A 21,510-nucleotide genomic window follows, 5' to 3' on the forward strand; every position below is an offset into this window, starting at 1 on the left:
TAATGACATAAGCCACCAGAGGCGGAGCTGAGGCCTAGATGTCCACTGCGGTTGCGCATTTTAGTCCCACTGCTCGCGGTAGCTGGGGTGTTGGCTGCGGTTTGCCTCTTCACTCTTCATATCCCAACTAAGGTACCTCGGCTAAGAAGTGCAAAATAGATGTCCGCACCCCAGGGCCTGCCCACGTAGGTCCAGGGTTTTCAGCGTCAGCCTGGATACGCGAGACGCGACGGATCCAACGATTTGTGCTCAATTTAACCGATCCCCGTTAAGTTGAGGAAACTCGGCCAACAGACCTATTTTATTGGTCTCGCTTGGCCCTCCACCCCCACAGTACTGATCTTACAGATGGAAATCCTGTAATCTACCCATGACTGCGGCCGCTGTACTTTGCAGGCTCCCATTAGGCCTGTATATGGTCGTCAAATGAAATTACTCCCCCTGCGCTTCCAGTGAACTCCAAGAACATGACTACAAGGACAACCTATACATCGTGTTGCATTCTTGACTTTGGGGCAGATCGCTGAACTTCAAAAAACATTATCAACTGCTTGATGTTTCCTCCTGGATACCGCAAATGTCTGAATCCAAACCCCTTCCCCAGATACACACTTCCAATTTTAATGTCATCAGCAGCACCACCCATTTAATCCAACATCCATCATGAAATTATTTTTTAGTTCATTCAGCAAAATGTCAATATGCCCATGCACTATTCTGCTCACAAGCGATAGTGACCAAAATGTTCCTGCCCCTCGTGGTTAATTCTAGGTTAAGTTTTAAATGCTATTAAGCAAAAGTATCCAGTGAGTAAAGTGACTAAGGGTACTATTTTAGAAGCGAACACTGAAGGCCTCTGACGGGGTGACACTGGATGGAACAAGGACCTGAAATTTAGAAACAATGAGCCCTGAGAATATCTGAGTGAAAAACTTCCCCATGCCAAAGATGTACATACAAAAGTTCCAAGATGGGGAAGCAGTCCTGGCAAAGCAGTCAGTGTGGCCAAAGCAGTGCGCAAGTGAAGTACCAGATTTAGAATTTAATTCTAGTCATGATGAGAAACCACTGGAGTTTGTGGGGGACAGGGAAATGAGAAAATCTGCTTTGCCCTCTTAAAAGGCTTCCTGTTATGCAAAAACTAAGTCACAGGAAGGCAAAGGTAGAAAAAAGGAGAACAATTACAAGCTATTGTAGTCACCTGTGCTAGGATGGTAGTCGTGGTAGTGGTTAGTAGTATTAAATAACTGGATATTCAAGTTAGAACCACGTGGACTCACTTAAGGATTAGATACAGGTTATAAAAGTAAATTGAAGATGGCACCCAAAACATTTGCTCTGAGCAACTTGATGAATGAACAACTGGTGTTGGGTAATCAAGTTGACTTGGAATATTGAGAAATTCATATCAAGATGTTGAATATGAGTTTTGAGAGGTTTGGGACCTAGAAATATTCAGGACTAAAATGCTGATCATATTCAAAATGATGGGATTGGATCAGATCACCCAGGGAAGAATACAGCTAGAGATGAAGTCTGACATCCAAGACCTGGAGAAATCAGCAAAGGATACTGAGTAATGACCAGTGAAATAGGGAATCTATACAATCCATTCACCACCACCACCCCATCCGCACCTTAAGTTGGAATCCATCATTTCTCACATGGGCCACTCCAACAAGCCTCCTTACCATCTCTTGGTCCATATATGTTGTTCATTGCATTGAATGTTCTTTAAATGGTAACTTTATTAAGTGAGCCACCATCCCCACCCCAAACAATACAGTTTTTTTGTTTGTTTGTTTTTTTGTTTTTTTTTTTTTTTGAGACGGAGTCTCGCTCTGTTGCCCAGGCTGGAGTGCAGTGGCGCCATCTCTGCTCACTGCAACCTTCACTTCCCGGGTTCAAGCGATTCTTCTGCCTCAGCCTCCCAAACAGCTGAGACTACAGGCGCATGTCACAACGCCTGGCTAGTTTTTTATTTTTAGTAGAGACAGGATTTCACCATATTGGCCAGGCTGGTCTCAAACTCCTGACCTCGTGATCTACCCGCCTCGGCCTCCCAAAGTGCTGGGATTACAGGCACAAGCCACCACACCCGGCCCAACACACAGCTTTAAAACCTTCAATAGTTTGCAACTGTTCTTAAGAGACAAAACATGCGATGCAACTATTACGCCGTCCATAGTAGCCTTTACCTGTTTCTCTAACCTGTAACTCTGCTAGTCCTTTGTCTTTCCACTTGATCCTGATAACTTTCTCAGTCACTGGTGATCAGATGTTTAGATATGTTCTTCTCTCCCTTTCTTTGATTAGTCTACCACTCATCCTTCAAATCTAGCTCAATTACCCCTTTCAGTTAAGTCTCCCCTGATCATTTTAACTAGGGTATACACTCAGTCATGGCTTTAATATCTACCATCAACTACACTGCTCCATCATGGCATTTGCTACACTTTGGTGTCATCAGTCTTTGATTAGACAGTTCAATGAAAGCAGAAACCACAGTAATTTTTGTCACCACTAAATGCCTAGTGCTTGGCACGATGCTAGGCAAAGGATACCCTAATTTGCTGAATAAAGCCTTAGTTCAGTTGCTTAATACAGTGTCTCCCTATTAAACACAGTACTTACAATTGGTATTTCCAAATAAGCATTAATACACAAATGCCTTTGCTAGATGATCAGGAACTAACTGCTGATCTTCCACTGCCTCTACTCAAAACAGCCGTACCGCTTATGTAACTGGATTAGGCTTCAGAACAGCTTGTTAAAAGTAGGATATTAGTAGCAGAGGCTGAGAAGCGTTTTAGAAGATGAGGCTATCAGATTTCTTTTATAACCTTTTCCTCTCCTCACACCAGTAGCACTTCTTCACTTACAGCTTTTGCTGGATGGTTTTTAACAACTTAAGCAGACTTCGTTCAAGGACTGAGAAAACCAGACTTTCATATAATTTAATCTAGTGTAATTTTAAACATTCACTAGTCTTTTGCAGTATTTTTGTAGGATTCAAAATGGAAAAAGGTATGAAGATGAGCCTTAACAATTTACTTTCGTTTTCCTGAGGGGTTTTCCTCCCCGTTAACTCCATAAAAAGGACAAGATCAAGGGCAATACTGATTCTGTGAAATCTAACTTATAATCAACTAAAATTTAGAATGCTTAAAAAGAACCCTAGTGGAATGCAGATTCAGGAGCTTAAAGATAAAATGAAGGGTTTGAATTCGGCACTTATCTGCATTCCATTTCCTCTAGTTATATTACTGAAAATATAATGAACAAATGTCCTAAAACACTTAGGAAGCTGACTGCTCAACTAGTTGTTAACTGATCACCTCAGTTAATGAACCTTCTGAGAATAAGCACACATTCTATGTCTCCTTTAAGTGGAAAAGTCTCCCACGTAAGAGCTGCATAGAAAAGGAGACAAAAGAACTGTAGAAGCTAACTGATTAGAAATACTTAAAGGATATTTGTTTTAATATCAAGGTACAATGATTGAAAAAAACTTTTCCATATTTTTTAGGAATTATTAGGATCTGGAAATAAAACTGCCCTAATCAAGATAATCAATGACATTCTACCTTTTTAAGTTTTAAGAAAGAAGTTTCATATCCACGAGATGATTTATATTGTGCATATACAAAAGTATTTTATATGTGAGCTTGCTACACCAAGAGGCTACAGTGACATGTGTGACAATCATTTCCTTGAAATTCTGCTAAAATATGCATTTGACCAAACAAAAGGCCTTCTGCAGCTAGGACAAGCAATCACATATTATACAGAATGCTTAGAACCAAGATTCAGATCTTAATGAGACTTATTGAAAAGTTCTCTGCCCCATAATGAGGCACCCCTTTAAAAATATGGTCTGAGTAGAGACATAAAAGATATACATTTAAACTGTGATGGTAAAATAACCAAAGAAAGAAAAATTATAGTTCAAAAAATGAAACAATTCTTTGAAAAAACATACATAGAAACAGTCAAACTATGAACACCTTTACACATTCACCACATCTGCACTAATGTAGAGAAGTTCAAAACCTAGAAGGCATTTCTCCCCCATCGCTTCTCTGAAACTGATTCAGAGGTCACTGTGTAAAGAACTTACTTCAGTCCTGATTGTAAATGTCATGAAATTATTTTCTACACAGATAGCAAATTTCGTTTTATATAGGACTGCAAGCATACATCATCTAGGGATTACCCAGTAAACCACAAATATTTTATCCATTCCCCTAAGATACAGATAACATATGGTTGTGGTACATCCCAGGCAGATGTCATTTAAAGCACGCAAGGGGAGGTGCTAGCAAAAAAATACTCATTTGCCAAAGTAACAGGTTAACCCTTCCAATATGATGTACCACAACCACACATGAGAAAAGTCAAGAACTTATTTTATTTTATTTTAAAATAAACATTGAAGATCCCCCATTTCCCACCACCCTACAAAACTTTTGAATGTGGAATGTTCAACAGCCTATCCATTTTGGTAGGTTACAAAACCAGCAAAAACTCCAGTTGTCTAATGATGAATGTTTGAGAATAGTTTTGTTTTTAAATAGCTGAGCACCTACTGGAAGAATTCCTGGGCTAAATGCTGAAAATAAAATTTAATTTCTGCACAGAAAATACCATTAACTTAGTAGCCTTTGCTTAAAGGTGGGATTAATTCTCCATGAAGTCAGAATGAGACAATAAGCAGCATTAAGTTCATAGGCACACAGAACTAGTGCTCAAACTGCTAGCACAAATTCCAACAGAGTACATAAGGCTAAGTCACTACTCAAGTGTCCATTTCCATCAAATTTAGAGACTCTCCCTATGCATCTAAGGGAAGGAATTATCACTTTGAATATAAATGTCTCCAGGAGAAATGGAGAATTCAGTTAAGGTTAAATTAGACAAAAGATAATAAGTGCAAGTACTAGAGAAATGTTGCTGGAGATAACCATAAAATTTGTGACACTAACGTGGCATGGGGTGAATCACATAAGCTGCTAGCTGTTGAACACCAGTGTTTCAAGATACAGCTTTTATAAACATGTTTTATTTGTTTTGCTTATACCATCAGAACTGAAACTACTGTCTGTGATTTCCCTGAAACAGGGAAATCAATCTAAAACACATACTGGTGCCTTTCAAAAGATAGCAATTGAAAAGGGTGGTAGCAGCAGGCATTTGGTATCTTTTCCTTTTTAAAAAAAGCTTTCAAGCTAAAGGAAAAACATGTGACCAAGAGTGTTATGATTATCCACTAGAGATTTTCATCAGTACCTGTACCAATTTAGGTGACAATACAGCAAAATCCAAGGATTAGTGACAGACAATGTACATGTCATAAGGAATGATAGATAGTACCAATCCTTACAAAAGTCATTGTCTCAAAGAAACAGTTAAGTGTTCAAAAAGGTATCTAAATATTTCACATTAAGTACAGAAGCGGCCATCCGGATTACATCCCATATTTGTTGCATATTTTTCAAAAAGTGCCAATCAAAGCCTAATTTTGCATCTTGGCTTTGTCTTATACAGTATCAGCTGTTAAAAAGCATTTTACATGTGTTTTTAACCACAGTTGTTTGGCCAGATGAACAGTGCTGTGTCAAAGCTGGTAGCCAGCCTTATATGTGTGATTAGGACCCATGCATAATTTGGTATGCATCTGAACGTTCAGTGCTCCAATTAAACTGGAAAAGCTGTGAAATGCAGTTGTTCTGCCAAACCACACTCCACTCCTTTCATCTTCCTTTCTAGGGAAATATTTTAGTTTGTCAGTTATCACTGAATAACTCGAGGGCTGATTTGTAGATTTTATCCAATGTCATAAAAGTCAATCTTGCCTTTTTCAAGCCACTTCAAATAACTATGGAGATTATTATCACCCTGTAAAGTATATTGTTTTACTCCTAAGCAAGGGTGAGGAATCTGAGTATCATGTGCAAGGCTCAAGATGACGCTTAGGACAGAACATGCAGAGTAAAAATAGTTTCCTTCCATATCCAGGTAATAGAAAGCTGACAATTGTAGTCCTGTCTTTATGGGATGAAAACAGTCCCTTTACAATAAGTTTCCTGAAAGGGAGAACAAATAGATAATAACTCTTCTGGTAACATATTATGGTACACTGGCCAGTGTGTTTTTGGCGATTAAACATAATCCTGTGAATCAGATTAATTCACTTGCTGAGTGTTCATTTGCGGCATCCCTCTGTTGGGTCTTGGGGGCCCTCCACGACCTAGAAGACAAAAATGGCATTTGATTTTTCTTTCAAATATTATTTGTTTTGCCTTCAAGCAGATTTTCATCTGAAGTCAAGAAGCATGTGGGCAGCCTGTCACCACATTATTAGGCTTAAGAGGTCAATTCTTCAGTGTTCAAGTTTCCCCTGTCCTGGAAGCTGTCATGCGCAAATTTGCTCATGTTCTCTTAGCTAAAAGAAGAGTAGAGCTAATGGAGTATTCCACCAGTACTCATTCATTCATTCATTCAACAAGTATTTATTGAGTGCCTACTATGTGCCAGGCACCGTCATCAAGCGTTGGGAATAGATACAGCAGAGAAGACAGACAAGGTACCTGCTCTCATGGAGCTTACATTCTAGTGTACACTCTAGCTTACATTTCAGTAGTAAGTAACATCATACTATCAAAATTAATAAAAGCACCAGAATGAAAACAGACCTTATTACCTAAACTGTTAAAAAGAAACTACATAACATTCAAAATTGTATAATGACTTTTAACAGATAAAATAACTTTTTACATGCTGTTAAAACAGATTTTTAGCTATCAGTTAACTCAACTTTCATCAAATATGCTACAAGGTGGGAAAGAACATAACCCACATTCACATGCAAATATCCTTTGATACTTCTAATCAAGTCAGTAATTCCCAAGTGATCCATTAATTTTTAGAAAAATGTACCTTTTTCCTGGCCAGTTTCTACTAGCATTCAAATCAAAGTACTTTGTAATTCCTCCTTAACACATTTTATACATGTTATGGCCAATAGAGGAAACCTATTTGATGTTTAACCTCCCTCAAATCAGAGAACCATTTAGAATTTCAGACTACATGAAATGCTAGCTCTAATTGTTAAATAGGTTAACTTCCTGCCAAAATGGGAAGTAGTTTTCCAACAGTAAAAGAAAAACAAAAAACTCTCTAAACCTGTAATTTTTTTTTAAGTATAGCTCAATAAGTTAGGAATTTGGGAGTTTTGTTTAAAAGTCAGAAATAACTTGATATTTATATCACTAATAGAGGTCCAAAAGGCATTGTAAATTCCATTAGTTCTATCACTTCTAAATGGTTCTCTAAATGTCAACTATGGCTTATCCAGCCATTAAAGGGTGTCTGGCCCTAAAATATAATAGGCATGTTTCAAAAAAATGAAAGAGGAATAATAAATTTATATAAATGTTCAATCTCATTCCAAAAATGTCTTACAAAAATGTTTCAATAAGTACTTCCTAAAAACATTTAGCAGGTTTTAGGACCTGAAAAATAATTTTCAGTTGGAAAAACACTTTTTCTGAGAAGAGAATATGTTCTAGTTTTCAAGACAGTTTATATAGTAACAGGGAAAAGTCATTCAAAAATTAAAATTTGGGTCCAAGATTAAGTTTTAGAAACAGAGCATTTCATTTAATCCCTAGCAACAAGTCTGGAAAGGATAAATGTATTCCTAACATGCAGACTATGAACAGCTCTTCCAAGGCCAGAACAGAAGCTCCACTTAGGAGCTAGGATCACCACCACAAAATATTACCTCGTGGGGCTCCCCGTGGTCCACTCTGCCCAGAGCCTCGCTTGAAATTCTGCTGATATCCATCCTAAAAGACAAGCTAGTTAGTATTGAAAAGGTACTTTTAAAAAAATGCTTACCCATCTATTCTTTCAGTCTAACACTCAATACAGAATTCTTCCTTAATCTTTTAAACACTTCAGTATCACTTTATCACAGCTACACCTTATTCTGTAATTGTACTTCTACTATTCTCAAAGAACATTCAGTGAAATATATTTCTCTGCTCTTGGAAATCACTGTCTTTAACAGGCTTTACTAAAGGAGTACTTATGTTGAGTACTAAAAGCTTTTGTTTCAACAAAGTGTCTTGGACACCACAAAGTTAACGCCAAATTAGTTACTTAGGTTCATTAAGCAACAACACTACGTCACTTTCATTGGTATATTTAGTTCAGGTTTACACTTTAGAACTACTTTACCTACCCGTTGATAGCCAGAGTAATCCCGGGGAGCACTGAACTGAGACTGTGTATAACCACTGTTTGGAGTGTTAGAGAATGAAGGGCGGTAACCATCATATCCTCCTAAAATTTAGGACAAGAAAAGAAATAATTTTCTTATCTTCACAAGGAATTTTTACTTTTTTATTAATGAAGACGGGAAGAACTAGAAATTATAAGCCAGGCTAGTTAATCAAATTAATCTCCAATTTCCTATCTTGATCCAATCTGTTTATAAATTTCTATAAGTACTAACTGCCCCTCAGAAAATAAACTTTTAACCCATCTATGCATGTAAACACACATCTATACAAACATAATAAACAATCCCCATAAGTTTTGGTAATGCGGAAAATACTTATCCTCTAGGAGATAGTGGTAGACATTAATTTGACATAACCAAATGAACAAAAATTCCATGATTTGTTACTTAAATAACAAATTATACCAAATACACAAATTATACCAATTGTACCAAAATATACATTTTGTTTAAATTACACATAAGAGGCTAATGCAGATACATCCTTCCCAAAAACTGTGTGGTATATTTTAAAAATCAAAAAATAATTTGAACTAGTAAAACGTCATTAGAACCTCCTTTTTTATTTTTTTACCTCTGAATCCATTGGCAGGGCCCCGGTATCCATTCATCAAGCCTCTAGCACCACGGGAGCCTCCACGAGACACACCACGACTATTGTAATAGGGCTGATTGCTACGTGGAAATCCAGTGTTCTGCTGAGGAGGCTGCTGGTGGTTACCAGTCACTTGATGGGACTGGTCTGGGGAACCATGGTAAGTGCCAACCACTATAATTTAAAAAAGAAAAAGATATATATATACACAGAGTTCATTACCGTTTGTTCTCCCATGCACTTTCTAGTTTAAGAAGTGTCTTATACAGTCTCTTTAAAGTTTAATCCTTAAATTTGCATACAATGATAAGAAAAACTACACATGAATAAAGTCTCTTACCTTTCTCCTACCCTTAGACTCAGCTAATGGGGGTAAAATTCTCCAACCACAATTCCAAACCTTTGAAAGCAGGGTGCATGAGTGATCCTTCCAAACAAATTATTTGAAAGGCTATATTAACGTCTTCTGAAAGGCATCTACTTTTCAGCACAAGAGACCCAAAATAACTCAAAAGATTTACTCTTAGTACATTACCATTTTGTACCATTTAATTACTTCTTTTCATTATAAAATATAAAGCTCCTTAGTGGTAGAAGTTTTCTTATTCTTTTAAATATCCTCTTTTTTTACTTAGTAAAACATACAAAACCACTCTCTCATATTTAAGCAGCTATATGGTAGAATATGTCATCAACTACAGAGTTTAATCAGCAGAGGCCTTCGACTTGTAGCCCTTAATGCCAAATTCCATTTCAAAGTATTTAAAATGGCAAGTATTGCCAATTTAGAAAACAATCACATGGTACTCACATTGGCACTCAACCCACTTGAAGGTTCTAGAAGGTACGCACTAACATATATACAAGCTCCATCCACAATGGAGAGAGTTCTAGAATCTAGAATTTTCAAAAATTTAATACTACAGAACAATGTTTATAATTCAAAGAGGAGAAAAAAATAGGGTGCTAAAAGTACCTCTGGGAGGTGAGGAAGGCAACAGAACAAAGGAAGGCCCACACACTAACAACAAGGGTCAGAAGCTGCTGGCCAACCCAAATCTCCCCTTTTGGGGCAGAGAGAAAAGCAGCTGTATGACTCTCGAAAATCTTTACTTGACCTATTTTACACCCTTAAGAAACTCCAAATACATTAATAGTTGTTAGAATCCTATTTTACGATGAAAGCACTAGGGAATACCTAGAGAAAAAGAGAGAGCCACGGCTCCTCTTGAATTACTTAGTAAACCAACTACATCAGTGTCATCTTTTTACAGATTGCCTTTTATTATATTCCCAAAATTTAAAATTGTAAGTGAATGACAAATACACGTAACATTTTCCTTGTAAAATGGTTCATTTGTATCCACGTACAAAGTAGCCAAAAGAACTGAATTTTAAAATCACTTTTTATCAATAACAGCTTTTAATCTTGATCAAATCTCACTGTAAGAAATTCATAGCCAGGCTGGGTGTAGTGGCTCACGCTGGTAATCCCAGCACTTTGGGAGGCCAAGCTGAGCAGATTGCTTGAGCTTAGGAGTTTGAGACCAGCTAGGCAACACAGTGAGACCCCATCTCAACAACAACAACAACAACAACAACAACAAAATACAAAAATTAGCCAGGCATGGTGGTGCATGCCTGTGGTCCCAGCTACTTGGGAGGCTGAGGTGGGAGGATGGCTTAAGCCTGGAAGGAAGAAGTTGCAGTGAGCCGAGATCGTACCACTGCACTCCACAGCCTGGGAGACAAGAGCCAGACTCTGTCTCAAAAAAGAAAGGAAAAAGGAAAGGAAAGAAAGAAAGGAAGGAACTCACAGCATAATAACTTAAGTGTCATCTTTATTTTATTTAATTTTTACTTTTAAGACAAGGTCTAGCTCTCTCACCCAGTGTTGCTGAGGTTGGAGTTCAGTCAAATAATCATGGCTCACTGCAACCTTGAACTCCTGGGCTCAAGTGACCCTCCGGCCTCAGCCTCCTGAGTAGCTACAACTACAGGCATTCACCACCTCACCCTGCTAATTTCTGTATTTATTTTATAGAGGTGGGGCTCTGTGTTTCCCAGGCTGGTCTCAAACTCCTGGTCTCAAGCGGGCCTCCCAAAGAGCTGGGATTACAGGCGTGAGCCACCACACCCAGCCTTCATTTTATTTTAAAATACCCAAATTCCTACTTAAATTTTGGTAAAGTATAAACTTGTAGGCCATTTTAAAAAGCCAAAGATTCTTTTGTTATGTTGTTCCTAATTAGACACTAATTCAAATTAAAATTTCTAGAATGATGGGACATACTGAAATGATTTGTTCAACAAATATCAGGCCGGGCATGGTGGCTCACGCCTGTAATCCCAGCACTTTGGAAGGCTGAGGCAGGAGGCCTAGGCAGGAAAATCGCTTGAACCCAAGCGATTGAACCCAAGAGGCGGAGGTTGCAGTGAGCCGAGATTGCATCAATGCACTGGACAATGGCCCACAATGTATACATATTATTTCATCATGAACACCTGGCCTCAAGCAATCCTCCCACCTCAGCCTCAAATGTAGCTGGGATTATAGGTGCCAGCCATGAAGCCTGCCCACAATGGACACACATTTCAACACATCATGCTGTACGCGATAAATACACATATATATAGTTTCTACTTCTCAATTAAAAATAAACAAATGAACTTTTTTTAAAAAAAATAGAAAAAGCAATCCATGTACTTATCAGTGGGAAAAAGTTTTCGGCAAGAAGGAAATTAAGTATGAAGGCCCTGAGATTAAAGAGAACTTGCTGCGTATGTGACTGGTGTGAGTGTAATTCCAGCACTTTGGGAGGTCAAGGCAGGCAGATCACTTGAGCCCAGACCAGGAGTTCGAGACCAGCCTGGACAATATGGTGAAACCCTCTCTCTACTAAAAATAAAAAAAAATTGAAAAAAGAAAAAATTAGCCAGGCATGGTGGCACATGCCTGTGCTACTTGAGAGACTGAGGTAGGAGGATCCCTTGAACCCAGTGGCAGAGGTTACAGTGAGCCATGGTGATCACGCCACTAGTTTTTATCATTCGAAAGCTGAGCATAGTATAACTGATAACTTCTATCAGAGTATGGAAGATTCAAGCTTCATATTAGTGATACTGAATACTACAGGATATGTAAGAATTTACTACTGAAAAATCTAATGCTGATCCAAGTTTACCAAGAAATTGAATAATTAGAAAATTTTACAACTTTTCAAAATCGGGCTGACAAAATAAAAGTATTAACTCCTCTGACTGCTGGTTTGTTGTGGGATTCCAATTAAATTCTGAGGAATTAAAGAACCAAAGAACTAAAGAAGACATCATGGTGGCTCATGCCTATAATCCCCATGCATTATAAGGTAGAGGTGGGAGGACTGCTGGAGGACCTGAGTTTGAGAAAAGCCTGCAGTCCTAGCTACTTGTGGGGAGTTAAAGGCTCCAGTACATGATTTGAGCTCCGGAGTTAAAGGCTCCAGTACATGATTACACCACTGCACTCCAACCTGGGCAACAGATAGAGACCCCATTTCTTTAAAAAAATTAAAAAAAAAAAATCTAAAGTATCTCTATCGAGCTAGACAAGGTAGTTCATGCCCATAATCCCACCACTCTGGGAGACAGAGACAATAAGTTCGCTCAAGGCAAGGAGCTGGAGACCAGCCTGGCATCATAGTAAGCTCCTGGAGACCCTGTCTCTACAAAAAAAAAAAAAAAAAAAAAAAATTAGCCAGCCATGGTGGTAAGCACCTGTAGTCCCAACTACTCAGGAGGCTGAGGGAGGAGGATCATTGAGCCCAGGAGTTTGAGGCTGCAGTGAGTTATGCTAGCATCACTGCACTCCAGCCTGGGCAACAAAGTGAGAACCTGTCTCAAATAAATAAAAGTGTCCCTACCTACATTACTATCGTGACAGGTATGGTAACTAGCCAAATTATGACCTTACTTGACAAAACAGATTATGTTTCAACCCAGTCCACGAAATGCAGCCACCATGAGTTTTTTCTTAACTTTGTCTAACTGACTCAATGCCAGATATCATGCTAAAAGCCTTCAATCAATTAACAATTAAAAGTATAGTTTATCACCAGGTGCAATGGCTCACGCCTTTAATTCCAGCACTTTGGGAGGCTGAGGTGGGCAGATCACGTGAGCTCAGAAGTTCAAGACAAGCCTGGGCAACATGGTGAAACCCCAACTTTACCAAAAATACAAAAAATTAGCTGGGCGTGGTGGCACATGCGTGTATTCCCAAGCTACTTGGGAGGTTGAGGTAGGGAGGATTGCTTGTGTCCAGGAGGCAGAGGTTGCAGTGAGCCGAGATGGCGGCACTGCGCTCCAGCCTGGGTGACAGTGTGAGACCCCATCTCAAAAAAAAAAAAAAAGTACAGTTTATGGTAATTCAAGTAACAAATTTAATTCCATATAAATTATACCATGCAACAGGGATATTATGTAAGTTCAGTGACAAAAGGAAAATGGCTATAAAGCCTCCAAAAATTGCACATAATTCACATATACAAGTACAGACTCAATTTAACTCATGATCTGAAATGAAAAATTCATATGGTCTACTACTAAAACAGAAACTCTTGGACACCACCACTCTGAAGTCTAAACTGTCCTAACACTGTCAATAACTGTGCTGGAAAGCAAGGAGCCAATGAGGTGACACTGGATTTCGTACCTGTTTGAAGCTGTTCTTGCTGAAGCTCTGTTTGTTCTACTTGGTGAGGCTGACTAGAAAAGCTCTGGTTATAACTGGCCTGGTACTGATTTTGCTGTTTTAAAGTTTCTGGTTCATTAACAGGAGGAACTGGGGCATTCATATTGAACACCTGTTAGTAAATAAAGTAAATGATTAGTTCATCCTTTTATTCTCTGCTTTATAACATGGCCAAACTCAATGGTGGTTTTACCTCAGACATAAATAAAGACATCACAGAGGTCTCAAACACAAAAACATCACACACACACACACACACACACACACACACACAAATCCCTCCAAGTGCTTCAATGTGGAAAAAGACATATATACCATATAGTACTTAAAGGGGAGTATAACAACATGCTGTGAAATGGAAGTAGGGAATAAAAAAAAATAAAAAGACATGCAATCAGCAGCCTTGGAAATACTTTTACATATATGAGAAATCTTTTTAAAAGACAAATCCTGGCCGGGCACAGTGGCTCACACCTGTAATCCCAGCACTTTGGGAGGCTGAGGCAGGCAGATCATCTGAAGCCAAAAGTTCAAGACCAGCCTGGCCAACATGGTGAAACCCCGTCTCTACTAAAAATACAAAAATTAGCTGGGCATGGTGGCTTATGCCTGTAGTGTCAGCTACTCCAGAGGCTGAGGCATGAGAATCGCTTGAACCCAGGAGGCAGATATTGCAGTGAGCTGAGATCACGCCACTACACTCCAGCCTGGGCGACAGAGCAAGACTTTGTCTCAAAAAATAAATAAATAAGACAAACTCCTGATGCAGTATCACTTACAGAAATTTATTCTATGAACTTTAACAGAGTTGAATGTTTTTTCATTATTAACATTTTAATCAAGTTATTTTAATATTTAATCTTACGAACTTTCCTCTGAGCACCGATTTAGCTGCACCCCACAGATTATAGTATTATTATGATTTTCTAGAAATTCTCTAAAGGTGCTTGCTCAAGAATCAAGGTAAAGCATAACATCTGAAACTTCAAAATACTTCAGTAAAATAAAAGATTAAGCAAACAGGGCAACTATTAAATCTAGGTAATGATTATATGGATGTTATATTAGTCTATTTCTTTGAATGTTTAAACTTTTGTTAATCAAATCAAAAGGGTAAAACTACAAATTAAGATGATGCAGGCACATCACTCATAAGCCTAAAATTTATCTCTAGAATATCCGTTAATATCAGTTCATCTCTGGAATAATCAGTTTATGTCCAATTAAATATACCCTACAGTTAACGAAAGATGCAGACTCAAGCACAGTTAAATGAAGACCTTTAAAAAATAAAGGAAAATCTACCATGATTCACATTACATACTAGGCAATTAATGTTAGTTAATTTGCTTACCGTTTGCATGGACTGGAATGGAGCTGCATTTACATTGATTCCACTGCTATGTAAAGGTTTGCTTGTCCCAGCCTGAAATACTTGAGGCTGAGACGCAGCAGGAAGGGATGATGATGCTGTAGTCTGGTCTGTATTTAAAGAGATTGTTGCCTAAACACAAAGTGAATAGATGCACTTTAGCGGTAAACTAAACTTAGCCTAACAAAAAGTGAACAGATGTACTAAAGTGGTAAATTAATCTCAAACTTATGTGTATTAACAAACTCAAATATTTCATGAAAGCAAAGTAGGTCCAAAAAGAAGAATCATGGTATTAATGGTAATGTACCTCTGTTCAATTCATGAGTAAGTGCCTCATCAAATGTATGTGACCTGGTAACAGAACTTGCCTGAATCTGATCAATTGGTTCCTTCTGTGGTCGTTGCTCTGTAGCATGAGAAGGCTGGTACAAGGGTTGAGATGCTGTGTACCCCTCACTTGTGGATGATACCAAAGGAACCTAGACATAAATAAATAAATAAAAGCTTCTTCCTGCTTACAAAATTGGCTGTTAAAAAAACGAGTTACCTCTAAGACACATAAGGCTAAGAAATAGATACAACTGCTAAAGAAGGGAGAAATTAATACTACCATCTCTCTTTAAATTTGTATAACATAAAACCTAAAAATTGCAAAAAAACTATATATTTTTGAAGCTCGACGTTAAATAAACCCAAGTCTCATTATAAAAGCCTTCCACAAGTACTTCTAAGATGGAGAAATCTGCACTAAATTTTAGAATTATGTCTAAACTATGTCTTCTGAAATTCTCAGTTCTAAATAAAAAAAGCTGATTATATTATAATACGTTATTTAAAATGCAAGACTTAAGAAAAACTTAAAAAGTCATCAAGAGGAAAAATGAACCTAAACATAAAAATAAAGGCTGACAGCTATCCACAACAATAAATTTGTTGAATTCCAACAGAAGACTTGGACACTGATGAAATTCATACCTTTCTTTCATAAGCTAAGAAAGAAATCAAGGAACCAATTAAAACAAAAGTGAAAAAATATTTTTTAATTATTTTTTAAAAATAGAGATGGTGTCTCGCTACACTGCCCAGACTGGTCTTGAACTCCTGACCTCAAGTGATCCTCCCATCTCAGCCTCCTAAAGTACTAGGATTATAGGTATGAGCCACCTCACCTGGCCCTGAAGAAAATAGTTTTATCACTCTTACCTGTGTAGCTTCTGGTTGTACAGGAACTTGATTAGGCTGAGCAAGTCTAGATTCAGAATGAACTGCAAAGGTAACCAAAATATTTTTGTCAAACAAAATTAAATTTTTAGAGAGACGCGTCTAAATACCTTTTATTTCGCTATTAAAGGCTTTTTTTGGGGGGGGGCGGTCTCGCTCTGTCACCCAGGCTGGAGTACAGTGATGTGATCTTAGCACACTGCAACCTCTGCCTCCCAGGCTCAAGTGATCCTCCCACCTCAGCCTCCCAAGTAACTGTGACTACAGGTGTGTGCCACCACACTCGGATAATATTTGTATTTTTAATAGAGACAGGGTTTTGCCATGTTGCCCAGGCTGGTCTCAAACTCCTAGGCTCAAGCAATCTGCCCATCTCAGCCTCCCAAAGTGCTGGGATTACAGGGATGAACCACCATGCCCGGCAATTAAAGGTAAATTTCTATAGCCAAACCATAAACAAACTTTTTAGCAATCATGAAAATAAATTGGGAAATGCAGATAAAATTTTAGCTTTCAAGTGAGCATTTTAGTTTACCGGCAGTGGTTATTATTTAACAGTTTACTTTCACAATTGATTTCATCTTGTTTTTTCCAAGAGTAAAGTAAAATGTTAATAGAATGCACTAACAAATAATCAGTGCCATGAGAAAAGACTTTTAAAGCTGTACAATAAAGTGGCATTATTCATACTCCAGACCTCAGACAGATAGTATTCCATTTTTATCTTTTGTTTCTTCTGAAACAGGGTCTCACTGTGTTGCCCAGGCTGGAGTGCAGTGGCACCATCATAGCTAACTGTAGTCTCAAACTCTGGGCTCAAGAAATCCTCCCATCTTGGCTTCTTGAGCAGCTGGGACTATAGATGCATGCCACCCTGCCAAGCTCACTTTTTTATTTGACTAATTTTTAATTTTTTTGTAGAGGAGGGGTCTATGTTGCTCAGGCTGGTCTCAAACTCCTGGGCTCAAGTGATCCTCCCTCCTCAGCCTCCCAAAGCACTGAGATTACAGGCATGAGCTACCATACCCAGCTCAATATATGTTAATATAATCAACTTTCAATTTCAAATGTTTCTAGAGAAAAAGAAAATTTAAAATATGTACTTTTTGGCCAGGCACAGTGGCTCACGCTTGTAATCCCAGCACTTTGGGAGGCCGAGGCGGGTGGATCACGAGGTCAAGAGATTGACACCATCCTGGCCAACATGGTGAAACCCCGTCTCTACTTAAAATACAAAAATTAGCTGGGTGTAGTGGTGTGCACCTGTACTTCCAGCTCCTGGGGAGGCTGGGGCAGGAGAATCCCTTGAACCCGGGAGGCGGGGGTTGCAGTGAGCTGAGCCAAGAATGCGCCACTGCACTCCAGCCTGGCGACAAAGCAAGACTGAGTCTCTAAATAAATAAATAAATAATATATACTTTTTAACAGCCTACATTCAACTCAGCATGCATCTTCTTAACAATTCCGATCACTCTCCCACCTCCCTTCCCAACAATGATTAAACAGATAATGAAAACGACGATCTTTGATTAGTCATTAAGAAAGCACCCATTTTCACTGGAGAGTCTAATGGACTCAGCATTATGTAAATAACTAAATAGCCTTACAGGTTTTATCAGTGCTATGTATACTGACTTTCACACAATTCCCCAGCTGAGAAAACGACTTATTCTCTTCCTTTGGTAGAGCTCAGAAAATGAACACTAAAAACCATGATTGCTCTCTTATAGGTGTCATCTTTGATCTGTTTTCTAAAACTCTTGATAGAAATGTGAGAGATATGAGCTCCCTTTACTTCAGAAAAATCCTAACTACCTTACACCAAATTAACTGTCATTAAACATACTTTTACTCTGCAATTTCTTTTATGATATTTAACATCATGCAACATTAAATAGGTTATTTTATTTAGTTCCACTTTTGTGCAACTAAAACTGATGTGTTCTGGGAAAAACCAAGATGACTCACAATCACTAATAGTCCTGGAGAGAAGGTCCACTTAACCCAATGGAAGACACCAACACTATTTAGTGCTACTACTACAAATAATGGTGTTAAGTCCAGAAAGAGTCTGAAACTGTCTTGTGGTTTCTCTCTTCCCTTTGCCTCTTACATATTCCCTCACACACTTCATTGCTGTGTATTTTTTTTAAGGTAATAAAATCCAGAAATTCTCCTAGAAAGCTAAAAGCATTCAAAAAAAGGCACCTCTATTATTTTTACTCCTAGATTAATTTTGAAATTTTAAAAGCCAAGCAAAATTTCACTTGTTAAAGTTACAAAAACAGGCAAAACTGGTCTATTATAGTTACAAGTACGGAAGTGGTTGCTATCGCTAGGGGTGAGGGTACCTAGTGATTGAAAGGAAACAACGTAGGTTTCTGGGGTACTGGTAATGTTTCATTTCTTAATCTAGCTGCAGGTGTTTTCAGTTTATAAAAACTCATTAAACTTGCGTATATTTTTCTATATCTACATGCCAATGAAAAGTTTAAAAATAAACAATTATGGAACTACATTTTTAATTCAAATTATAGGAACAATAACTTTTTTTTATCAAATTAAAAGACCTAAGAGTCAAAATTAAACAGTCATTAAAATAAACAAAATTTATTTTCACAATCTTTTTAAAACCTGAAAGTACTGGCCTTATACTTCTCTCTCACATAAAAACGTACCACTACTAACCTGGAGGGCAAACCAGCTGGGGCATGTCCATGTTTTGTGTTGGATTCATAGGCTGTGCAGATACAATGGCAGGATCAAGTGTCTGGTTTTCAAAATCCAGCATTGAATCCTACAGGTTAAGTTAGGATAGAATAAAGTCAAATAATATAAACACTTAAACTTTCTGTTACAGTGTTTGACTAAAATGAACATACCTGTATGAAATTATAGGGACCCTGCATTTGTGCCATAAGGTCTTGTACTCGCTGTCTTCTCACAAGGGGATCTGCCTGAGCCACTGGAGTCAAAGAGTGGGGCTCTGGTACTGAAGGGGATGCAGCCTGAGGTTGCTGCTGGAGTGAATTTACCACCTAAGGTAGAAACAAAAGGATAAGAAGGAATAGGAGAGCAAAAAAGCTCTACTCACTACCACCATGATGGGTCCCCCAAACTACATATACCATCTATACTATAAACAGAACAGGCTTTAATGCAGTTACCCAAATGAACTACATTTATGCCAAATTTAACATTCTGAAAAATGTCATCACTTCTACAGTGTTTCAGTTCCATAAGACCACTATGTAGCATTTCATGTTGGTTTATATTTTTTTTAATTTTTTATTTTTTTGAGACGGAATCTAGCTCTGTAGCCCAGGCTGGAGAGCAGTGGCAGGATCTCGACTCACTGCAACATCCATCTCCCGAGTTCAAGCAATTCTCCTGCCTCAGCCTCTCAAGTAGCTGTGATTACAGGCACCCATCACCAAACTCGGCTAATTTTTGTGGAGACAGGGTTTCACACCATGTTGGCCAGGCTGGTCTTGAACTCCTGACCTTGTGACCCACCCGCCTCGGCCTCCCAAGTGCTGGGAATACAGGCATGAGCCACCATGCCCAGCCTCAGATTTATTTTATAAGCTGCTTTCAAAGAAAGATTACCTGTGTTTACATCTTAAAATAATGTATTTTTCTTAAAACTGTTATGCCTTCTATAGTAACTGGATTTATATATCTATGTCAAATATATATCTATCTCACAACCTGGTACACAGCACTCAAGAAATGTTAGCTATTATTATCATCAAGATTTGGGTTTTTCCCATTGCATTTTCTCAGCCAACACCATAGGATCAAGCTTTACCAACTCATCTAAACTGCTACAGAAGCCGAAGCTCACTCTATTAGCCTTTTCCCAGCTCTAATAATTTCCTCTGGTTATTGTTCTTAGTAATTCCCTGCTCTGCAAGGAAATCCTATCTTTTATTACATCAAATTTATATTATTCTGTCTGGATTTAAAACTGGACAAGTCATACTGGTTGAAACTACGCAAAATCAGCTATTCCCTTTATAAACAACACAGATGAAAATCACTACCAAAGCGAAACCAACAATCTGTGTAATACCAACTTGAGGATGCTCCAAAAATTCGTGGAATCTCATGTGGATAGCCTTTAGAAAGAATCACCTACCAGATACAAAGAACAAACCATACTGGCACAGTGGTAAGTAGTATGCTCTTCTCAAATAAAATCCCAAAAATACTTAACTACAAAGCACTGTATACTGCTTCCCAACTTCTTCCTACTATGTCAATATTTACCTTGCATTCTATGTTCAATAAAACAAATATGCTAATAGTTCATTTCTACTTCTACATCCATGCTAATACATCCCTATTACCTGGCTCCCCTAAAAACATATATCCCATCTACTTAGTCAAGACTCAATGGGTTTGTACACCTCATATATACAGCCGACATTTGAACAACATGGGCTTGAACTGCACAGGTTCACTTATCCTCCAGTACTCTTGAGATGTGAAACACCTGTATATATGTGGGTCCCACAGACACATGGCACAACTTGAGTATGAGCAGACTTCGGTGTGTGGGAGTGTCCTAAAACCAATGCCCCTGGTATAACAAGTAATAACTGTAAATCACCACTCTACTAATCTTTTTGATTGATTTCTCTTCTAATCCTCCTGTAACATTTCTGAACTGCATTCTTTAATTCAGCAAATATACACTATTTTGTTGGGACTTCCTGAGCAGTATTTTCATCCCAAGTACCTTTCTGGGGTAAGTGCCTACTCTCTTTATCTTATCAATGGGGCATTCTGGTGCTCCAATAGAGGGATGAAGTTGCTGGCACAATTATAACATCTATGGGCCAGGCGCAGTGGCTCATGACTGTAATCTCAGCACTTTGGGAGGCTGAAACGGGCAGATCACTTGAGGTCAGGAATTCAACACCAGCCTAGCCAAAATGGTGAAACCCCATCTCTACTGGGCAAGAGTGAGACTCTCAAAAAAAAAAAAAAAATCTTTGCAATCTCTTTGGAAAATGGGTTTTCTTCTTCTTCTTTTGAGACAGAGTCTCTGTCAACCAGGCTGGAATGCAGTGGCACGATCTCAGCTCACTACAACTTCCGTCCAGTTCCAGTACCTCAGCCTCCCAAGTAGCTGGGATTACAGGCATGCACCACCACGCCCAGGTTTTTGTTTGTTTTTGAAGTAGAGACTGGGTTTCACCATGTTGGCCAGGCTGGTCTTAAACTCTTAGCCTCATGTGATCCACCTGCCTCAGCCCCACAGTGCTGGGGTT

The 21,510-nt window shown here is 38.4% G+C and overlaps 1 protein-coding gene across 3 annotated transcripts in view; it reads right to left on the reverse strand.

Moving 5' to 3' along the window:
• Positions 1-4,392: 4,392 nt before the first annotated feature.
• Positions 4,393-21,510, reverse strand: part of CAPRIN1 (cell cycle associated protein 1) — a 49,803-nt gene continuing 32,685 nt past the window's right edge. For all 3 annotated transcript variants that reach the window (XM_024255521.3, XM_063728490.1, XM_024255522.3), the window contains 10 exons: positions 19,114-19,269; positions 18,920-19,028; positions 16,214-16,275; positions 15,379-15,489; positions 14,990-15,139; positions 13,597-13,747; positions 8,883-9,077; positions 8,249-8,349; positions 7,787-7,850; positions 4,393-6,250 (listed from right to left, as the gene is read on the reverse strand). In XM_024255521.3, coding sequence (XP_024111289.1) covers positions 6,186-6,250; positions 7,787-7,850; positions 8,249-8,349; positions 8,883-9,077; positions 13,597-13,747; positions 14,990-15,139; positions 15,379-15,489; positions 16,214-16,275; positions 18,920-19,028; positions 19,114-19,269 — 1,164 coding nt within the window. In that variant the 3' untranslated portion in view covers positions 4,393-6,185. The remainder of the gene's footprint in view (positions 6,251-7,786; positions 7,851-8,248; positions 8,350-8,882; positions 9,078-13,596; positions 13,748-14,989; positions 15,140-15,378; positions 15,490-16,213; positions 16,276-18,919; positions 19,029-19,113; positions 19,270-21,510) is intronic.

Source organism: Pongo abelii, chromosome 9 (assembly GCF_028885655.2).
Source record: "Pongo abelii isolate AG06213 chromosome 9, NHGRI_mPonAbe1-v2.0_pri, whole genome shotgun sequence".
NCBI lineage: Eukaryota > Metazoa > Chordata > Mammalia > Primates > Hominidae > Pongo > Pongo abelii.